The sequence below is a fragment of the Aphis gossypii genome, unplaced genomic scaffold (assembly GCF_020184175.1).
Source record: "Aphis gossypii isolate Hap1 unplaced genomic scaffold, ASM2018417v2 Contig00482, whole genome shotgun sequence".
In the NCBI taxonomy this organism is placed as follows: domain Eukaryota; kingdom Metazoa; phylum Arthropoda; class Insecta; order Hemiptera; family Aphididae; genus Aphis; species Aphis gossypii.
This window is the reverse complement of record NW_026083128.1, coordinates 91,795-115,262: the sequence shown is the minus strand read 5'-3', so window position 1 is coordinate 115,262 and position 23,468 is coordinate 91,795. Positions and strand designations below refer to the sequence as shown.

General features: G+C 36.4%; 3 protein-coding genes across 3 annotated transcripts; all 3 read right to left on the bottom strand.

The window, feature by feature from the left end:
• Positions 1 to 260: 260 nt before the first annotated feature.
• Positions 261 to 12,261, bottom strand: LOC126554399 (uncharacterized). The gene is given in 11 exon segments (XM_050209474.1): positions 261 to 295; positions 368 to 418; positions 696 to 821; positions 909 to 1,001; positions 1,128 to 1,367; positions 10,386 to 10,525; positions 10,641 to 10,778; positions 10,780 to 10,835; positions 11,655 to 11,852; positions 11,965 to 12,089; positions 12,228 to 12,261. Coding segments are annotated over 11 exon segments (1,236 nt in total).
• Positions 12,262 to 15,431: 3,170 nt separating this feature from the next.
• LOC126554398 (uncharacterized) lies at positions 15,432 to 16,448 on the bottom strand. The gene has a single exon (XM_050209473.1). The coding sequence runs from the start codon at positions 16,446 to 16,448 to the stop codon at positions 15,432 to 15,434; it is 1,017 nt and encodes a 338-aa protein (XP_050065430.1).
• Positions 16,449 to 16,552: 104 nt separating this feature from the next.
• On the bottom strand, positions 16,553 to 19,987 carry LOC126554397 (uncharacterized). The gene has a single exon (XM_050209472.1). It carries the CDS (start codon positions 19,985 to 19,987, stop codon positions 16,553 to 16,555), a length of 3,435 nt encoding a protein of 1,144 aa, XP_050065429.1.
• Between the last annotated feature and the right edge of the window lie 3,481 nt (positions 19,988 to 23,468).

The window sequence follows — 23,468 nt, the reverse complement described above, 5'->3', positions numbered from 1 at the left end:
AACTATTCCCAGATGCGAATAGCTAAAGTATACTCAGTATTGCAAATGGGACAACGTTTATCAAGTAGCTGGTTGACGCATTCTTCACACAGTACTTTGTTACCACAAGGTATTAGTGCGTGTGTTCTTAAACTATCTCTACACACGACACAAACTACTTCATTATTCAGAATTCCTTTTTGATAGTTACGATTAACTTGGACATATGGAATATCCAAGGGTTCATCCCTACCATACACTTCCTGCCACATTTCTAACGCTTAATCTTCAGGAACAAAAAAATCACGTTCATCCCCTAGAATAGAATTTAAATATAATATATAGATTATAAAAAATATAGCAATATAAAAGTTTTTTTTTGTCTTACAGTTATGTTCTTCTGGCTCAGGGTTTTCATTTATAGCTCTGTTAGGAAGCTCTTGAAGTTGTAAATTTATTGATTCAAATATCCAATAATAAGATATAAAAAAACACAACAAATTATTATTATTGACATTATTATGAACTTAAATTTGAAAAGTAAGTATAATACTTATAAGACGTATAATAATAATAAATATACTTTTGTGAACAATGAATAATGCAATATTTAAACAATAAAATTATCAAATTTAATCAAATAATACAAAATATAGTTACAATGGTAGGTTATAATATATTAGTGAAAATAAAAAATAAATAAATAAATATATTACCTTCATTCACAATAGGTTCATTAGATACCACTGCTTCCCTTATTTTAGGTCTTAACACAATTGAAAAAGCACTATCATTAGAATCGCTGTTCTCAATTTCATTTACTTGTTCGTTTTGGTCATAATCTATCACATCAATAATCAAAAAATAATTTAAAGTAATTTAAACTGTAACTGTAAAAATAAATATATAATATTGATATTTTATCCTACCTATGTTTTCTTCATTGAGTGGAACTTGCTGTACTGGAATTAACGGTAGTGCAGCATTTTCATCTTCAGAAGAAGTTTCAACTTCATTACCATCTATATAATATTATATATTCACAACAATCAAATAATTTAAAATGTTAGTAGACAGGTACAATATGCAATACTATAATAAGTACAATATGCCAGCAAGTATAAGTAGTATATATACATATTACATACCAATATTTTCAAAATATCTTGTCGAATTTCCCTCTCTTGAAATGTAGCCGTCAACTGCATAAGAACATTTTATTAAAAATTCTTTTCTAGTAATTATACCAAGGGTTAGTTGATCATTTGCCATTTTGATTCGTTTGGAATTCAATATATATTTAGGTTTTATTGATCGCGTGACTTGCATTCCTCTTGCCAGTTGTTCAATAACAATATGTTGTACTTTACTGGAGTCACTTAAATGACCTAAAATAAGTAACTTGTAACATAAAATTGAAGATCCATATACATTATACATGTGGGATGGTAACACTGTTGACGGTCAGGCCGGGTCGGGGCAGCGTGGTGACCCGTTGGGAGAGAACAGTGATGTTGCGATGCCTGACGAGTTATAGTGTGTTGTAATTTGTTGATAGAATTGTTCAGTTGTTGGTTAAGTTTACTGTTTAAATATATTGAGTCTAAGACTATTATTAAGATTATTGTGTTCATCTAACGTCATTCATTCTAATCCCACATTTTGGGGGCCTGTCCGGGATAGTAATCGAATCGTTATTCTGAATCGTGTAGGCTGGACGAATAGACTCGTGCCGATTGTTTTGTTCATGAGTGCCGTTCGTATAGGTAATAGTGCGTGGTTCAAAATTCGGCGTGTGAAATAACTCGTGTAGTCGTGTGCTGGACTGTCGTACGACACGTACATGGTACGCCTTTGTTGTTTTGTGCGCGGGAAAAACGTGGTGCGTTGTAGATTGTTGTATATCGCCATTTACATAACCTCAAATTGTCGATTATCATCATCGAAGTTTATCGTACTAGTACCGTGGTACCTGTATCAGCTGATGTGATTGTACGAGTTGTGATACACTGTTATCATTGATAAAACGCTAACCGTGATTACGGCTAATTGTTGTTTACGTATTGTGTGATCGTGAGAATTTCGGTTGCATAATGCCTCCTCGTAAACAGAAGGCAGCAGCCAGGAAGCAGTCACCGAGCATTAGTAGTTTTCACCTCGAGACTGAAGCTCCAAATGGCAATACGATTAAATTCTGCGATGTCCAAGACGCATTGTCACCCTTTACGGGCGATGGTCATTGTTCAGTGGTGAAGTGGCTTAACGATTTCGAAGAAATGGCCTTGTTGTATAGTTGGTCAGACATACACAAGTTTATTTACTGTAAGCGCTTGCTCTCAGGAACGGCGCAGGCTTTTATTTGATCAGAAGATGGTTTAAGCTCATGGACGGTGTTACGCGCTCGGTTACTTAGTGAATTTCGTAGCCGGCTAACATCAGCAGATGTCCATCGATTGCTCTCCACCGATTTTAAGCAGCGAGACGAAACGTTGTTGCAATACCTGTATCGAATGCGCGAACTGGCAATGCAAGGAGGTGTCCCTGATGACGCGCTAATGGACTACATCATTTGTGGAATTCCAGATGCAGTGGTTAACAAAAGTATGCTTTATGGTGCAACGTCCATCCCCGAATTCAAAATTAAACTGTAGTTGTATGCGAGGATGTGCGAAAGACGGAATGCCGAATCCAGGTATATACCACCTGCCCCTGCAACTAATGTTCCAGCGGAAGTAAGATGTTACAATTGTGGTGATCGAGGACACCAGTCGCGAGAGTGTCCCGATGCGGGTAAAGGACCCAAATGCTTTGCCTGTCGAGGGTACGGGCATAAGTCGTTTGCTTGTCCCACCAAGTCTGATAACCAGCATGCAGGTGCTACTAGCCGCTCGAATAGACCCGCTGATGTCTATCAGTTCAACAGTTACAATACGAATGGTAGGATTGTAAAACCGGTGTATATCCTTGGCCAGGAGGCGTTGGCCCTTGTCGACACCGGATGCGATATACACCTGTGCCGAGAGTCATTTTTTAAAAAGTTGAGTGGCATACACAGCATCCCGAGCCGTACGCAGTTGAATGGACCAGCTAACGCGTACTTTCATACGGATCGTCGTTTCGAATGTAAACTAACCGTGGATGGAGAAAGCTACCAGGTTGATATGTATTCTGTGCCCGATGGTGCCATAGGGTATGATATTATTTTAGGTCGACCATTATTCCAGACTAACGCTGTGCTAAGGGTAAGCCCTCAGTCTGTGACCATTACTCATGCCAGTACCGCCCAACAGTTAATGAACATCAACACTAACGTCAACGAGTTGGATGTAGGCGTGAGAACTCAATCGGTCGTAGTGCAGAAATTGGTCGATGCATACCGCCCAGTTCAAGGTGTTACTGCCCCAATGAAAACGGTCATTGTCCTACATGATGAGATTCCAGTATTCCAGCGACCCGGGAGATTGGCGCCGAGAGAAAAGATGGCAGTAGATAAGCAGATCCAGGAATGGTTATCCGAGGGTATCATTCAACCCAGTTGCTCGGAGTACGCCAGTCCCGTCGTGTTGGTCAAAAAGAAGGATGACACACTTCGACTCTGTATTGATTTCCGCGAGTTAAATAAAAAAATTGTGAGGGACCGTTACCCGTTGCCGTTAATCGACGACCAGATTGACCGGCTACGAGGCGCAGTAGTTTTTTCGACACTAGATCTGAGAAACGGATTTTTTCATGTTCCAGTAGATGAGGCTAGTATCAAATACACCTCGTTTGTTGTACCCAACGGTCAGTATGAGTTCCTACGTACACCATTTGGACTATGTATATCACCACCCATGTTTCAGAGATATGTAAATTTCATTTTCCGTGACCTCATCCGGCTTGGCCACCTGTTAGCCTACATGGACGACCTGATTGTGGTAGCAGCGAATGTCGAGGAAGGTCTAGCGCGATTAAGGGTTGTGCTAAAGGTTGCAGCCGAAAATGGATTAGACATTAAGTGGTCCAAATGTCAATTTTTGAAGGATTCTATAGACTACTTGGGCTACCGTATCCGACACAATGAAGTGAGTCCATCAGAAATGAAGACAATCGCAGTGCAGAAGTTCCCACCACCAAGAACCGCAAAAGCCGTACAAAACTTTCTAGGTCTCACCGGATACTTCCGTAGGTTTATACTCGGATATTCGCAAATTGCCTTACCACTAAGCAATTTGTTGAAGCAGGGAGTGCTATTTCATATGGGACCACCTCAGGAAGCAGCGGTGAATAATTTGAAGCAATGTCTATCAGCGGCGCCAGTAATCAAGATCTACAACCCCGAAGCTACCCGCACCGAGTTGCACACAGATGCCAGCCAGATTGGATTTGGAGCTGTGTTGCTGCAGGTCAACGATAATGATGATGAACGATTGCATCCGATCTGTTATATGAGCAAGAAGACGTCCGAAGCTCAACAGAAGTTTCATAGCTATGAACTTGAAGTCCTAGCCATAGTAGAGGCGTTAAAGAAGTTTCGTGTATACCTACTGGGCTTAAGGTTTAAGATAGTGACCGATTGTGCCGCCTTTACCAAGACTCTAGAAAAAAAGGAACTGGCCACTAGAGTTGCCCGATGGGCGTTACTGATTACTGAATACGACTACGTTATTGAACATAGGGCTGGCTCACGGATGCCTCACGTTGATTCTCTGAGCCGGTATCCCATGTGTATGGTAATCCACAGTGAATTTCTAGCACGACTAAGAGTTGCCCAGCAGGAAGATTCCCGAATACAACAGATGACTATTAATGATGTAACTTTCACAACAGTCGGAGGGCTGATATATGAGATTCGCAATGGCCAAAATTTACTGGTTGTTCCATGTAAGATGCAAAATGAAGTGATAAGGAATGCACACCATATTGGTCATTTTGGGATAATAAAGACTGAAGCCTTGATACAACGTGACTATTCCATCGCTGATTTAAGGAATAAAATTGGCAAGGTAATAAATAATTGTGTCACTTGTATACTTGCTAATCGGAAGCAAGGTAAAAAAGAAGGGTTCCTACACAGCATAGACAAGGGAGACACCCCTTTGTCCATGTGGCATATAGACTTCCTTGGTCCGCTGACACAAACACCGAAGGGATACATTCTAGCTGTAATCGATGGGTTCACCAAATTCTGCTGGTTATTTCCAGAAGTGTCACCGCTAAAGAAGTTATTGATAAGTTAGCAGTGATGGAAGCTACTTTTGATAATCCGGAAACGCTAGTGTCGGATAGAGGGACTGCATTCACCTCAAAAGACTTTAGTTATTATTGTTCAGAACGGAAGATTCGTCACATTCTTATAACTACAGGTGTACCAAGGGCTAATGGGCGAGTGGAAAGACTGAATACCATCATTATAAATGTATTAGCCAAATTAAGTATGACTAAGCCTGATCAGTGGTACCGTCAGGTGCCAAAAGTGCAGATGGCATTGAATGGGTCATATCAGCGCTCCATAGGGATGACTCCGTTCAAATTAGTTTTTGGAGTAGAGATGAACCACCCAGAGTACCAGTCAATAAAAGAGGCAGTGCAGATTGAATATGTTAGGTGTCATGAGGAAGGTCAGGAAGAAAACAGACAGTTCGCAAAGAAACAGATACAGAAGGCGCAGATTCAACAGCAACGTGCGTTTAACAAGTTCAGAAAGGAAGCTGTCAATTACCAACTAGGGGATCTAGTCGCCATCAAGAGAACACAGTTCTTACCAAGTTCAAAGTTATGTAGAAAGTTTTTGGGACCTTATCAAATAATAGGACGCGAAGGTAACGAACGGTACAAGGTGCTTCGAGTCGGCATACATGAAGGACCTGAGCAAAGCTTTTCCTGCGCTGAGTATATGAAGCCGTGGTGTTCCATCGACCAGGATCAAGCTGAGGAGTCAGATGAGGAAGACACAGCTTCCGAGACGGACGTTGTTCAAGGTGGGAGAATGTGGGATGGTAACACTGTTGACGGTCAGGCCGGGTCGGGGCAGCTTGGTGACCAGTGTTGCCAGACGTACGGTTTGTACCGTACATATACGGTTATTTTAACTTCCGTACGGTGTACGGTGTAGACATTCAAACCGTACCGAATTATACGGTATTTTAACATTTAAAAAACACCGAAAATACCAGCTATTTTTAAATTTTTTTCATATGAAATGTTTTGATTATTTATCAATATTATTTATGATCATGAACGACATGAACATCAGAACAACCGTGATTACTTTATGTTCGCGCCAAGACGATTCGTGCGACTTAATTTATTACTGTTATATAGCGATATGCCAAATCTGCGGGTTAGCGCGAGATGCTAATGACCACGACGCCGGCAATCTCCTTGTTATCTCCCTTTTTTTCTAATCATTTGCGATATCATTATTATTATTATTATTATAGTATTGCTATTGTCGTTGATTATCGTATTGGTTAATCATCTGTTCTTATATCTCTCTATATTGTTATTATTTTATTTTGTTTTTATCATTATTGTCGGCCAACGCCCTTATTATTATTATTATTGTTATTGTCGTCGTTCGATTCAAAAAAACCGTTGTTCGTTGTGCTCGCTATTGCAGCGTTTTGTTTGTTGTATATACTTCATATTAAAGTCGCATTGAGCGCATCTTCATCTTATCATTCATTGTTATTAATTTTTCGTACCCTTCTACGAACTTTCTTAGTCCGCTATTGCGGTGAAAATACAAGTTTTTGGGATCTGTGTGTATGGTGCACAGTATCGACGTCAGGTATGCCATATAAATCTTTGTAAGACCACCAGCACCCGCCGTGGTGTGTGAGAGGCCGCTCAGGTCTTCTAGTCAGCGCCATTCTAGTGACCAGTTCCAGTTTTTTATCGTCTCGAGTCATCGGTAGTTTTTAAGTTAGTTTAAGGCCCCTATGTTGTGAGCTCTTTGGTCATTGCACCAAATCGATTCGACCACAGAGCGTCCCTCCCCATAATTAACCTGTTACCTCCTCATTCCCGTGTAGTCCGTTTCCCTTCTTTGTCGTCGTTATCATAGTGCACATTTAGTTGCCTATCCAGGGTTGCTCTAAGGCTGAGTCAATTAAGTTGCCTATCCATCGCTCCGTCTAAACCATATTGACATTGTTGTTTTCGGATCATACCGAGTGATTCTTTGAAAGCCCCACAGTGTTGGGCGCATACACTTTATAATAATTTATTGTGTGTAATATTGCGTACCTACCTATTTTATTTTATAAGGTATACTCCTGAGTCTTATATCCAATTCTTTTAGTCATTGTGAGTCCATGGTTGTTATTAAATTTTGTTTGTTGAGTTTTATTACAATGATGATATTGTTAGTGATTTTACAAACAATATTGTTATTTTTGTAATTATTACTGTGTACTGTGTCAAATTTATTGTAAATGTAAAGCGAGTAACGACATTTATCTCCTCATAAGGGCGACTCACGAGGCACAATACAATGTCCGATGACGATGATACACCAGAGGTATACACTACCATAATTTTCATTGAACAATTATTAATTAGTTATTTTTTTACAGAGTTTCAGAGAATTTATGGACATTGATGGACCGTTGACACCAAAAAAAAGCGACAAATACATGAATTGTCAAAAGATGAAAAAAATAGTCACCGGAAACAAAAATATCGCCCAATTTGGGAAAACAATATAGATTTCAAAGGTTGGTTGAAAGCAGACAATGACTGTTATCGTGCTAAATGTATAAAATGCAAGGTTAGTTTTATTTCTGAGCTCACATCCATCAAAAATCATGCAAAAAGTACTGTCCACAAGAATGCGGTTAAAAACACTACTTCAGGTTCCCAAGCATTTATGTCATCGTTTATTAATCAAAAAAGTAACCCAATAGATGAGCAAGTTAAGAGTGCAGAAATTAAATTGTCAGGTTTTCTAGCAGAGCATAACATTGCGTTTTTAGTTATTGATCATCTTGAGCCTTTGTTAAAAAGCATATTTCCAGATTCAAAAATTTGTCAGCAAATAAAAATAAAAAGAACAAAAGCGACAAACATTATAAAACATGTAATTTCGCCCGTTGAAAAAAAGCGTTGGTTGTTGAACTAAACACATCAAAATTTTCCGTTATGATTGACGAATCAACCGATATTGCTTCTGTCTCAACTATGTGTGTTGTTGTTCGCTATAATACAGATGGTGGCGTTAAAACTCAGTTTTGGGATTTGCTACCAGTATATAATTTAAAAAATCCTGACCCTGAACAAATAAACGCTGGTGCAACTGCCAAAAATATTTTTATAAACGTTATTGATTCTTTTAAAAACCATAATGTAAACGTTGAGAATATTATTGGCTTCGGGTCTGATGGTTGTTCGACGATGATGGGTAAGAAAAATTCAGTGTCCAGCAGAATAAAAGAAATGTTTCCAGGAGTATTCATTATGCGATGTATTTGTCATTCACTACACTTATGCTGTAGTGAAGCATTCAAATCATTACCAAGGCGATTGGAAGACTTTGCTCGTAATGTTTACAATTTTTTTTCCCATAGCAGCAAACGCCAAAGTCAATTTGTGGAGTTTCAAACATTTTTAAATTTAGATATACATAAAATACTACACCCTTCACAAACAAGGTGGCTTTCTTTGTTTAGTGTAGTTGAGCGATTATTGGAGCAATGGGATGCCCTTCGTTTATATTTTAGTGAAAAGTGGCTATCCGAAAAATTATTATCAGCTGAAGCTATTTTGAATCAATTGAATGATCCATTTACAAAGTCATATATGTATTTTCTCGAGTGGATTTTACCTAAGTTTACAGTTCTCAATCAATACTTTCAAACGGACCATATAGTTTTAAATACTTTACATGAAAAAATGGAAATTTCTTTTAAAGATTTGTTAATGATCTATATGAATAGAGAATATGTTTTAAGAACTCCTGTACCAGAATTGGACCCAACGTGTATGAACCAATTTTTAAAACATTCTGATATTTATTTAGGAGTAAAAATAATGAATCATATTTCACTAGACATTGTTAAAAGAAGACAGGATTTGGTAACAAACTTCTACTCACACTGTAGAATTTTTAAAAGTTAGTTGTGTACAAATCAAAGAAAGGTATGATTTTTCAGATCCCCTTCTACCCTTTCTCAACATCCTTACACCATGTGTTGCACTTTCAACTAAAAAGAGAAATGATTATAATGTTTTAAATAGTATACTTTGTCTTACTCAAAAATGTCCCAGGATAGTGAACACTGACCAATTACAAATAATTGATGACCAATGGAGGCTATTATCTTTAGTTAATCTCTCTGAAGATATAACTAATGAAAATGAACCTGATAAATTTTGGATTCTAATAAAAAAATTAGAGTCTCAACAATTTACCGAATTAGCTACATTTGCATTATCAGTTATGTCATTGCCACACTCAAACGCATGCTGTGAACGGATTTTCAGTAAAGTAAACCGTATCAAAACTAAATCAAGAAATAAATTGATAACTAATACTATTTCAGCAACTATTATGACCAGTGAATCGATTAAAAAAAATGGCAGTTGCTACAACTTCCAACCTCCAAAACAAATGTTTAGCTGTATGACATCTGCCAATTTGTACCCTGTAAAGACCATGACTGATGAGATTGAAAAGAATGATGACTTTATTTTAGATGATTACTAATAATACTTAACTTTATTGATTAATCTATATTTTATTATTATGTTCTTATTTATATTATAAACACGTTTGAAAATTTCTTAATTACCTAATGTTATAGAAGTTATACTTCAAACAAGTTGTGATTTTATTTTTTATTTTTATTAACTCACTATTTACTGCTGTTTTGTTTATTATTTGTCTTGACAAGTCATGAAGAATTAGAATATAATAAAATAACTAGAGAATATTACACAGTACACACTAATATTTTTTTGTTTATTTATTTTACATTGATATCAAAATATAAAGATGCGATTAAAATATATGATAACAAATTTCAAAATAAATAAATTGATAATAATATTATGTTATAATGTTATCACAAACGGTTCTGTGATGTTTTGCTAAAGATTTGGTACGGTAATATAGAATTTAGTACGATATTTTTGTATTTTTATATTGTACGGTACCGTACGGTAATTTCGACTTGATTCTACGGTTTTCGCATAAATCATTTCTGGCAACGTTGGTGGTGACCCGTCGGGAGAGAACAGTGATGTTGCGATGCCCGACGAGTTATAGTGTGTTGTAATTTGTTGTTAGAATTGTTCAGTTGTTGGTTAAGTTTACTGTTTAAATATATTGAGTCTAAGACTATTATTAAGATTATTGTGTTCGTCTAACGTCATTCATTCTAATCCCACGTACATATTATACAAATATATAAACAAAAACTAACCTAATACTTTCCATAGATTTGGATGACACACTTGAAATTTATCTTTTAATGTATTATGAAAGCTTTCTATATTGTTATTAGTGCGTCGAGCTTGGTCATGTACAGAAAAAGTATTAGGTCCTATCCCAATAAGCCAATGACTAAAATAATTAAAAACCATGCATATTTTATATTAGGTATGTAATTACTTTTTATAATATATATTATGAATATCATTGAGAACCACAATTAATTAAATGTATAATTAATATTTACCGAGAATAATAATTGAAAAATCTTGTTTGATTAATGTTATTAATTCTTACGTGATTTTTTATTTCCTGGAATCCCAAATCAATCTCATTTGCAGGAAGCAGTGCGAGTACCATTACCATTTTAAGGCACATTTAGCAACTGCGTTGTTCTATATATTATAGTATAGTTTAGTTTTTTAATATTTTTCCATAAACTCTAACAAAAAAATAAATTAGAATAATTATTATTTCTTAATGCCCAACAATGGAATCTATAAACATCTAAAAATACTAAAATTCATCAGACACAAAATTATACAAAACCATTTAACCAGAACAAAAGTAAAAATATATAATTTTTTTTTATTCATTATTTTAGATTGTTCTTTATTTATCCATTTATATACTTAAATTATGCACTTAAAATATACATAATATAAAAAAACCATAGGTCAATTTTGAAAAAATTAAATATAATAATTTTGTATCCGAATTAATTTCTTTTAATTTTTATACATTTTATAACACTCAAAAACCTAACTTTAAAGATCAATACTTTGTTGTCATTATAACATTGATATTATTATAAAATCTGTGGTATATTATGTAACCTATGATTGCACAAAAATAAAAATAATCTAAATAAATACTACAATTTTGTAAATTGGAAAGTAAATAAAAAACAAAAAAAAATTCAAATACTTTTTTGTTTAAACGTATTTTTTATAAAAAAATATATGCTAAACTCTAAAAAATCTACTATTGTATTGTTGTTTACTTTTTCGAAAAGATAATGGGCCCCACTGAATAGGCGAACTATAATGCCAAATATGTTTTTACACTTAAAATAGGTATGCAAAAATATGCACTATTTAACTTTTTATATTTAACGAGCCCTACTTAAGATGTACTAAAATTTAACATGTAACACACTGCTTGCAGCCAATGTCTAATACAGTCGAGGCTTTGTATTTAAAATAATAATAATAAAAATAATAATCTTAATTCTGTTTGAACATTGTGTCTAATTACTTGCCTGTACATAATGAAACCAACATGCAACTATTTCTGCATTGGGATACACATTTGTAAACGCATTTCTCAAACCAATTTCGTAATGAGTCATTATTTTTGATGGCTGAATATTTGGAAATATTGTTTTAAAATGGGTTATGACCTTTTGATATGCCACTTGGGTTTTACTTTCCATTAACACGTAGCAAACAGGAATTGACTATAAATTTGATAGGTACAAAATAAGTGCAATTATTACAATGTAAAAACAATTTAATAGGAATATAAGTACCATTGGTACCTATAGTAGAGTTAAAGTGAAAACTTCTTACGTGGTTCTGAATAATCATATGGATATTAAATAGCTGATAGCACTTAGGCATAGACGGCACTACTTTAAAAGTAGCATCAGCATGCATTTCTATTCCTCCGTTCAAAACTACTTCATTAATGACCTCTGGAGGCCGATTCTTGAAATCATACGACTAATTCTCGCATGCGACAAAAGTCATACATTTTGTCGACAGTGACAAATTCTTATCGCATGCGACATATAATCGGTATTCTTGAACTGAAATCGATAAGATTTTATTACTTGTCGCATGCGATAAAGTAATCGAATGAACCATTGTGGTAATAACAGAAAATCTAGATTTTAACCTCAAATAAATTATAAAATATGCAAATGATAAGTTTTATCTTTAATCAATGATTTTAATCTCGAGTGATAAGCACTTAAATAGTAAAAAAATCCTTTATTTACTTTACAGTTTACCTAGTATTAGTTTCTTTTACTACCTAGTGTATTTTGAGATCTTTGTAATTTGTAGTGTAGAGCATTTAAATAATCATGTCTAAATCAAGGCCCACCCAAATGCAAATGAAATCTTTGGTTGAACTTATGACCAAAGATCCTGTGTTGAGTGCTGGTAAATTTACCCAAACCTTTACCCAAAAATTGGCAAAACAAAAATGGGAAGTTATCGCAGAGCAACTTAATGCATTGCCGGGAGCAGAAAAGAGCTGGGACAAATGGAGAAAAATAAGTTACATGTACATTTAACTACATTTTTGGAAACTTTAACTTAAATGTTAAATTCGTAGTAATTTATTAGTAAAATTACAGTGCCAAAATTAGTGGTAGATGGGGGTGTTCAGCACCGCCAAGGGACATCAGTTCAGAAAAATTAAAATGTTTAATATGTAGCCAAGGTAAGTGCCAATAAGTAGCAAGGTAAGTGCCCATAAGGAGCAAGGTAAGTGTCAATAAGTAGCAAGGTAAGTAAGATAAGTTTTTTTGAAAAATATAATCATTGTATGTACATGCTAAATACGTGTATCATGCTATGGGTGAACTCTGTTGTATGTCAAGTCATACTACAGTGTAGGTATCGCATTGTGAATGATTGTTTGAAGAAGATATCAGGTTCTTTTTTTTTTTTGAAACATACTGGGTGGTTGGTTAACTGTTTTGTATCAAATTCAAAATCACTAATTTGTATGGAGGGCGATTTTTTTATCGTGAACCATTCAATATAAGTAAGTATTACAATTGAGTATAGATAGTATAAAGAAACCATCTATAGCTGAAATATGTGACATGCGCAAAGGGATAGCAGCCGATAGATGTCGTATTCCTTAATTTGTCGCGGATAGCAAATGCAGTATGACCATATTAATGATACAAATTTATTGTATAAATTCTACATAGAGCGCCAAAAATGTTATTTAAAAAGAACACGGATATTATATGTTACAAGAAAAGACAAACTAAATACCTATCTATGAAGGTATTTAAAAAAAAATTTAACGAACTTTACTACCTTCTACCTTCTACTACCTTCTTAGTAATTAGTACAACTTGTTTTAATTTTTAAATTTGTGTTGTGAATTGTGAAATTGTGAAATTGTTTGTTGGTTTTTTTGTAATTACAAATTCTTAATATGCCTGGCGGAACCTGTAATTATTCTAACTGTAAGAATAATAGATCTAATTGTAAAAGAAAAATGTAAAGATTTTTTACAGATACAGAGACGTGTAGAAAATGGATTCTTAATTCGGGTAAGTTAAATACATTTTAATTGAAATGACTAAGATTAATGCAGTGTAAATAAGATATTATTTTTATAGAAAACATGGCATTAGATGAATTGTCACCGAAAAAAATTAAAAATAGGTATCTGTGTGAAGATCATTTTAATGTACACGATTTCACCAGACCAAATCATAACAGGCTTATGTCTGGAGTCATTCCTAAAAAGTTTAATGCACATAGTTAGTATTAAAAACTCAATTAAAATTGTGTTTAGTCAAATATATTATACAATTTTTTTTATAATTTATAATTTAAAATAATATATTTAGATAATGAAGTTACATTAAAAGTATCTCAAAGACAAATTACAGACTTCCAGTAAAAAGAAGTCTTGCATTTATGAAACAGGTAAATAATGTAATAACGCAAAAATAAAATAAAATAAAGAGTAAATAAGTTATGAATGTAGGATATATTATAAATATATAATATAAAATATACTATTATTTATGTAGGGTGATTATGTGGTTTAAATAAATTGTAGGCAAAACACAAGGGACACAAGCCTTGAATGAATGCATTTGTGCGGGCCGGGTGCGTATAATTATAATACGCGCGCCCGGTCACCGAAATACTTCGTACCACACACACCGACCGACCTGTGTAAAATGTGTGTATATATGTATAGCACTCAACAGAAAGTGGACAGGTTCGCCGAGCAAGATCTGAGAGTGCTAGTGTGCGGTGGTGTGTGTATGTGTGTATATTTGTATGCGTGTGTAACAACTAATAGCTAAGAACAAAGAGGTAAATGATAAAAATATGGTAATTCAAAATAAATGGTAACGCAGTAGAAATTTTTGTAAAAGGTTATAGTATAATAAATAATAATTATGATAATAATTTACGGCCCTTTTGGCCCAACAGTTAAAAATATGTATAGTATAATAATAATATTTGCCGGTTCGGCACAACCAAAATAACGATGATAATTTATTAATGCGACCAATATTCAATAATAAACCTATAGGTAAAAATATAAATAATAATAATAATAAATAAAAACTCACAATTTGTGGAGCATTGCTGGCCAGCCGCTACCTAAAGACACCTATATAATAATTGCACACAAACAACAAAAATATAAATAACAAACATAAAAAAAACAATAAAATTGTGACAATTAGTGCCAATAAAATAAAATAGAATATTAATGCGGCGATTCGCGCCGTAGATATAATAATATAATAAAACAATAAGATTGTGACAATTAGTGCCAATAAAATAAAATATAATATAATAGACCGTGGCGATTCGCGCCTGCGATATAATAATGAACAAATGGTTTAATGGTAGCGATTTGCGCACACGAAACCGTACGTGTAGTATAACAAAAATGTGGCGATTCGCGCCCACAAATTGCAACTTTGCAAACAAAATAAACCCGTCGATTAGCGCACGTGACAAAAAAGTGCGTTATGGCATGAAACGCTGGAGAAGAACGACTAACATAATTAAAATAATACACGGCCGCCGCGGACCGACGGAAGACATAAAAATGCGGCTGATTGCGCTTAATCTTACTATTATATACTATATAATTCACAAATACAAATTTAAACAATAATATAAATGACATTAAAATGCGCGTGCGTGTGTGTGTGATCGGTCGGCAGCGGGATGTATAATATAATATAATAATGACGCGATAATAATAATAATATAGGGACGTCTTGGCGGCGACATTCTCCCCCCGTTGAAAATTATGAAGTTTCAACTTCTTGTTCCAGTGGGAGCCGACATAGCTTAGCGACAGGCCTTTGCATTTCAACTCCGGTAATAGTACGTAACGTCACTACACGAACGATACCATCGCCTCCTGGGTGCACCTTGACTATTCTTCCCAACTTCCATCTTGTCGGTGGAGTGCAATCTTCCTTTATTATTACCACGTCATTTATTGCCATTCCCCTTTTTGAGGTCAACCATCTTCCCCTGACTTGAAGCTGTGGTAAGTACTCGCTATACCATCGTCTCCAAAATATTTGCATTAGACCTTGTACAAATTTCCAACGTTTTAAGCGCGCTACTTCGGTTTGTGGTATCTCGGGTTCCGCTGGTAACAACAAGGTACCGCCTACTAGGAAGTGGGCGGGTGTCAGGGCATTGGGCTCACTTGGATCAGTATTCAATGGAGTCATAGGTCGAGAGTTGACGCACGCTTCAATTTGGCATAATAGCGTTTGTAGCTCTTCAAGATTGAGCCGTGTATCCTTGATGACGCGAACTAAATGAGTTTTTACACTCTTTACGGCGCTCTCCCATAAGCCACCGAAATGAGGGGCTGATGGTGGGTTGAAGTGCCATTCTACCCCTTCCCGGGCCATGAGATCTTCAGTGCCTTCCACGTAACTGGACAACTCCTTTTGCGCACCTACGAAGTTAGTTCCGTTGTCACTATATATCTTCCTACATTTCCCTCGTCTGGACATAAAGCGTCGCAATGATGCCATGAATGCGTCGCTTGTGAGTCCAACTACTGCCTCTAGGTGAATCGCTCTGGTTGTGAAACATACAAATACTGCTATCCAAGTTTTTATTGCTGTTACTCTACGTATGCCACTTCGGATCAGCAAGGGTCCTGCGAAATCAACGCCTGTTGTTGTGAACGGTCTTGAAAATTGCACGCGATTCTTCGGCAAAGGTGCCATCACTGGGTTCTCGAATCGTGGCCTTGAGCGAATACAGGTGACGCAGCGAGATGCTACAGATCGTGCCATTACTCTACCTCGTAGTGGCCAATAACGTTGTCGGACAGCGGCCAAAAGAGCTTGGGGTCCACAATGGTGCAATGCTCTATGTTGATCTTCGAAGATTAATCTTGTTACTTATGCTTTGAGGGTAATACTATTGGATGCTTTTGAGTCTCAGCAATATCAGAATTTTCAAGTCGCCCTCCAACCAAAATTATTCCATCTTCACTAATAAACGGGCACAAGGTTCTGAGAACGCTTCCTTTCCGAACTGACCTTCCTGCTAGGAGATTCGTAAGGTCTATTCCAAACTCGTCGGCTTGCGCTCCCTTTATTAATCTAAGTTCTGCTAAGCGGAGATTTGTTACTGTAAGGTACCGTGGTAACGTGCTTCCTGTTTTCTTGGCTCGCCTGAACTCTATGAATTTTCCTAACCAAGCGATTGCACGAACAAGCTTGATCCAATCTGAATATAAGGGCAGCAAATCACTGGTTATGCTGGTCGTTATTAGCGCAAGACGAATTGGTCTTATCTCAGGCAGGTCTTCTTCTTTGACTATTGATTCAGCTTCATTTTTCCAATTGTGTTCCTCTGTTGTGAGCCAACTAGGTCCATTCCACCACTTAGTGCAATGTAATATTTCTGTCGGCTTTAATCCCCTTGATGCCACATCAGCTGGATTATCCTCGCTCCTAATGTGGTGCCATTGTTTAACGTTGGTACAATCTAGTATTTGATTGATTCGGTTAGCTACAAACGTTTTTAACCGTGTATTTTGACTATTTAGCCACCCTAATACTATTGATGAGTCTGTCCACAGTTGGAATGTATGTAGTTCAACAGACCATGACTCAGCGACCTTGTTTGCTAATTCCACTAGCAGCAAGGCGCCACTTAACTCTAGTCGAGGTATGGTCCATTCCTTCAGCGGTGACACTCTTGTCTTTGCACAAAGAAGCTGTGAACTCCACTTTCCTTGATTATCTCTCGTCCTGATATAGATGCAAGCTCCATATGCCTCCTGGGAGGCGTCGCAGAACCCATGTATTTCGGGAGGATGCTTTGACAACGGTTTCACCTTCCTTGGGATAGATAAACATTTAAGATCCTGTAAGTCACTAATGAATGATTTCCACCTTCCTAGAATGTCAGAAGAAAGTTCCGTGTCCCAATCTATTTTCATCGACCATATTTGCTGCAAAAACATTTTTCCTCTTAATAAGACAGGGCATAAGAATCCAAGTGGGTCAAAGACACGATTCAAATCAGATAATAGTGACCTCTTTGTGCATTTGTTCAACGACGGATCTATGGAGATGTTGAAGTGAAACTGATCTACTAATGGTTTCCAACCTAAACCCAGAGACTTCACAGTACTTCCATCTTTAATCTCTAGGGTAAAGAGCGGGTCGTCCTCAACCTTGTCTATCTTATCTAATACCCTCACAGAATTTGAACACCATTTTCGCAATTTGAGTTTGGCGGAGTTCAAAATATCACTTATCTCTTGTTGCGACTTCAAACATTCCTCTTCGGTGTCAGCTCCTGTCATGAGGTCATCCATGTAAAAGTCTCTTCCAATTATTTGAGCTGTATCAGGGTAGGATTCTTTCACATTTTCCGCTAAGGTTACTAGGCACTGAGTTGCGAGAAATGATGCCGATGTTGTCCCATAAGTTACGGTGGTGAGTCGGAACGTGCGCAGCGGGCCACTGGGGTTTGCCCTCCACACTATTCGCTGGAGATCCCAATCTGTTTTAGCAACTGCTACCTGTCTAAACATTTTTTCGATGTCTGATGTTAGCACGTATTGATGCTTCCTGAATCTTGCTAATATGGAGAAGACATCCTCCTGTACATTTGGTCCACACATCAAAACATCATTGAGCGTAACACCAGTCGAACTCCTTGCAGAAGCATCGAATACAACGCGGACCTTAGTGGTTAGGCTCGACTCCTTAATCACTGCATGGTGAGGTAGGTAAAATGATCGCTTAGGTATTTGATCTTCATCAATTACCTCTTCCATGTGCCCAAGAGCAAGGTATTCCTCCATAAATCTAGTGTATTCCCCTTTAAGCTTCTCATCTCGCATTAGCCTCCTTTCTACACTTAAAAAACGGGTGGTTGCGATTTTCAGCGTATCACCGAGCTCTTCGACTAAGGGCTTCAATGGCAATCTTACGATAAACCGGCCGTCCGTTTCCCTCTTTGTGTTCTCCTTGAAATGTTCAACGGTCTGCTTCTCTTCCGACAACTTGAGATTGGTTTTTGAATGCCGTCCGTATAGATTATCTTCTTTGTCCTTCAACGCTCTCCAATCTTCTTCTAACAACTGTCCCATCGATGCAACGCCCGGGAGAGAAATTACACCAATTTCACCTGTCACTATCCAGCCGAATTTGCTACCTTGCAGGCACAGTGAATCCACTCCCAAATGAACTCGTTCCGGGTCCAAAAGATCGAAGAACGAGCCTCCCCCAATAAGCAAGTCTACTGACCCTGCCTCGAAAAACATCGGATCCGCCAAGCCCTTTACTAGTTCTTCTGGTATATTCCAACCATGCGCTGGGGAGGCTACTGCGGGTAGTGTGTCCACGATTACCGGCAATATATAACAAGATAGATTTAAGCTGAAATTTGTCACTCTTGACTTGAGTTGCACTTCCACACAGGAACTTGACTGCACGTGACTTGATCCAATACCGTTTATTGGCAGAATTGAACACCTTGTCGGCAGTTGCAACTTGTTGTACAGACTCTTGGATATGAAATTTACCTGAGACCCACTATCCAATATAGTCCGACATTGACGGTCATTACCAAATTTATCAGCTGCTAGTACAACCGCGGTTGACAGAAACACGTGACTGTTCTTGTAATTTACTAATAATGACACTTGATCTCCATCAGAACCCTTTTCGACGTTAAATGCGGCTTCGTTATCTTTTGGGTCAGTAACTGCAGACGTAACGTCTTGAACATGCCCTTCAAAGTGTAGCAGAGTATTATGAGCTCGTCTACATTTTATACAAGAATACTTAGACCGACATGTATCAGACATGTGATGTGGCGCCAGACAATTGAAACATAAACGCCTCCCACGCACATGATTAAATCGATCTGACACGGATAGTTCCTTAAATTTCAAGCAGGCATATAGCCTGTGTGATCCTTCACACAGGCTACACTTATCACGCTTCGATTCTGATGACGCCGCCAGTGCTATTCTTTTGCTAATGGTTCCTTGACTTGCCCTTTTCGATGAGTGGTTGGTTTCGTTTACCCTAATCGCTAGGGCTTCCGAGCTTTCAAAGGCGATGCTGCGGCTTGCCAAAAATTCCATCACTTCATTATATTTGGGTAACTCTGTATTCCTTTGTCGGAGTTGCCATTCATGACTGGATGCTCCGTCCATTCTTTCCACTAGAATAGTTACCAACCATGCGTCCCAATGTTTAATAGGCATGCTTAGCGCTTCTAATGCTGCTAAGTGCGCGGCGACATGTGATTGTAGCCTTGACAATTCTTGAGCAGTGGCAGACTGTACTCGAGGACTATTCATAATCTCCCGAATATGTGTTTGGATTACTAAACCTTGTTGTCGTATCGCTGCTGAAGTTTTTGTATTGCTAATCCATAGTTGGCATCCGTCATTGGTAGAGACTTTATTAGGTCTAGTGCTTGTCCACTTAACGTTGATCGTAGGTAGTGGAATTTATGAGCTGGTGAATAGCTGTCTTGCTGGTGTACCATCACCTTGAAACTGTCGAAGAAAGCTTCCCATTCTTGGATATTCCCGTTGAATTTCGGTAAGTCGATCGGAGCTAGACGCGATCGAGGGTACGGCGCCGCTGAATCAAGCGAAGCATCATCACCTGATGCATTACGACGTTTATTTTTATTTATGATTTCTTGAATTAGAGAACGTGCAGCAAAATAATTATTTTCAAATTCTTCTTTTCCCTTTCTTCTTCCGAAGGATCATCAGTGCTGAGCAATTCTATCTCTACTTGAATATCATCGAATTTTCTATTAATTTGTGGCAACTCTTCCTGCCTAAACTCTAGCAAGGATAGTGCTTCAACCTTTGGATCAAAATTTCCTATAAATTTTAGCGTTCGTGTAAGCGCAGCTTTCACAACACCTCGCTTACGTTTTAGATCCGATAATAGTTTCGATGTTTCTCCGTCTAAAACCATTGCTACCTTTATTGTAGCAATTTATAAGACAGTTAATACCAGTCTAACTCCAAATATGATGTATCTTATAATTAAAAATGCACGCTAAAATAAAATACAACGTAAGCACGAGCTAATACAATAAAGGCTCAAAGTTAGAAAGTTGCATCGAATTTACGTATGATTTAATGAGCCACGTATATTATAAAATTGCGATATCAATGATAACAATAATAATAAATAATCGCGATACCGTCGTATGATATCACGTCGAGGTCACCAAATGTGCGGGCCGGGTGCGTATAATTATAATACGCGCGCCCGGTCACCGAAATACTTCGTACCACACACACCGACCGACCTGTGTAAAATGTGTGTATATATGTATAGCACTCAACAGAAAGTGGACAGGTTCGCCGAGCAAGATCTGAGAGTGCTAGTGTGCGGTGGTGTGTGTATGTGTGTATATTTGTATGCGTGTGTAACAACTAATAGCTAAGAACAAAGAGGTAAATGATAAAAATATGGTAATTCAAAATAAATGGTAACGCAGTAGAAATTTTTGTAAAAGGTTATAGTATAATAAATAATAATTATGATAATAATTTACGGCCCTTTTGGCCCAACAGTTAAAAATATGTATAGTATAATAATAATATTTGCCGGTTCGGCACAACCAAAATAACGATGATAATTTATTAATGCGACCAATATTCAATAATAAACCTATAGGTAAAAATATAAATAATAATAATAAATAAATAAAAACTCACAATTTGTGGAGCATTGCTGGCCAGCCGCTACCTAAAGACACCTATATAATAATTGCACACAAACAACAAAAATATAAATAACAAACATAAAAAAAACAATAAAATTGTGACAATTAGTGCCAATAAAATAAAATAGAATATTAATGCGGCGATTCGCGCCGTAGATATAATAATATAATAAAACAATAAGATTGTGACAATTAGTGCCAATAAAATAAAATATAATATAATAGACCGTGGCGATTCGCGCCTGCGATATAATAATGAACAAATGGTTTAATGGTAGCGATTTGCGCACACGAAACCGTACGTGTAGTATAACAAAAATGTGGCGATTCGCGCCCACAAATTGCAACTTTGCAAACAAAATAAACCCGTCGATTAGCGCACGTGACAAAAAAGTGCGTTATGGCATGAAACGCTGGAGAAGAACGACTAACATAATTAAAATAATACACGGCCGCCGCGGACCGACGGAAGACATAAAAATGCGGCTGATTGCGCTTAATCTTACTATTATATACTATATAATTCACAAATACAAATTTAAACAATAATATAAATGACATTAAAATGCGCGTGCGTGTGTGTGTGATCGGTCGGCAGCGGGATGTATAATATAATATAATAATGACGCGATAATAATAATAATATAGGGACGTCTTGGCGGCGACAGCATTATTTATTTATTACAAGAGGTTATTAGAAGTTATTTTAACTTGCGAGTTATTATTTTAAATTTGCACGATTACCTTCCTACCGATCGTCGGAGGGCTCTCGAGGTCGTAATTCGAGAACGATCAAGTATACCGTTAGTAAAATATTTGTTTATTATTAATTTATTAAATTACTAGCTGACCCTGCAAACGTTGTCGAAAAATTGAAAATTGTATGTATTTTTGTATGTTGTATCTATTATTATTATTTTTTTTTTTTTTTTATACCGTGTGTTCACCAATTTAGGGAACACTGAATTTCTCAGCCGGATTATGTTTGAATAAATCGAATTTTTTTTTACAAGCTAGTGGTATATAAATACACATTTTCAGATAAATTTCAAATTTTTAACCCCTTCGGTACGCGCATGCGCAATGCAACTTATGGTTTTTTTAATAGCAACTGGTATTTTTGATACCAAATTCGGATATACTGAATTTTTTTAAGTCATTTTGACCAATTAACCATGGCTCTAAAACCAAAATTGACTGAATGAGAGCCATTCAAATCTTAAAAAATAATACATTTTTACAATTCATTATAAAATGCATAAAACCATTTTAATTATTTATTATTGGTATCTTTTTGAATATCTTTACGTATTTTTTTTTTTTTATACGTGTTATAAATAAGATTAACATAATATGGATATAAAATTATTTAATTAAAATTGATTACAACAGTTATTTTATAACTACACAATTAATTAAATAAATTGTTCAAAGTTTGCTCCTTGATTGTTGACACATATAATTGAAAACGTTGTAGACATCCTCTATTAGTTGCTGTCATATTTTGACTTTCAGTAAGGTTATTACACGCAACCAAGATTTTATTTTTTAAATCTGCTAGATTAACTGGTGGATCTGCGTAGACTACTGTTTTCAAATGTCCCCATAAAAAAAAACCAAGTGGTGTAATATCTGGAAATCTTGCTGGCCATTCAATAGGACCATAAGTGCCAAGCCATTTTCCTTCATATACCCGATTCAAGTAATCTCGAACAATATGCGCATTATGAGCAGGAGCTCCGTCCTGCTGAAAATAGAGGGTTTGACGAGTAGCTAATGGTAAATTTTCTAACATTAATGGTAAAACATTTGTTAAAAATGATGAATATCGTCTCGCAGTTAAGTTTTCTTTATAGAAATACGGACCTAACAATTTTCCACCAATAAGTCCACACCAAACATTAGTACCCCACACAGTTTGGTAACGATTATCCACTGCCCAATGGGGATTGACATATGACCACATACGATTATTTTGTTTATTAATAACTCCATTGTTCGTGAATTTAGATTCATCAGTCCATAATATCTGATTTAAAAATAATGGTTGTGTATCGATTTGAACTAGTAACCAAGCAATGAAA

What these genes read in the sequence shown, in the direction of transcription:
- LOC126554397 (XM_050209472.1), bottom strand. Translation starts at nt 19,987, where the DNA reads ATGAATAGTCCTCGAGTACAGTCTGCCACTGCTCAAGAATTGTCAAGG.
- LOC126554398 (XM_050209473.1), bottom strand. Translation starts at nt 16,448, where the DNA reads ATGGCACGATCTGTAGCATCTCGCTGCGTCACCTGTATTCGCTCAAGG.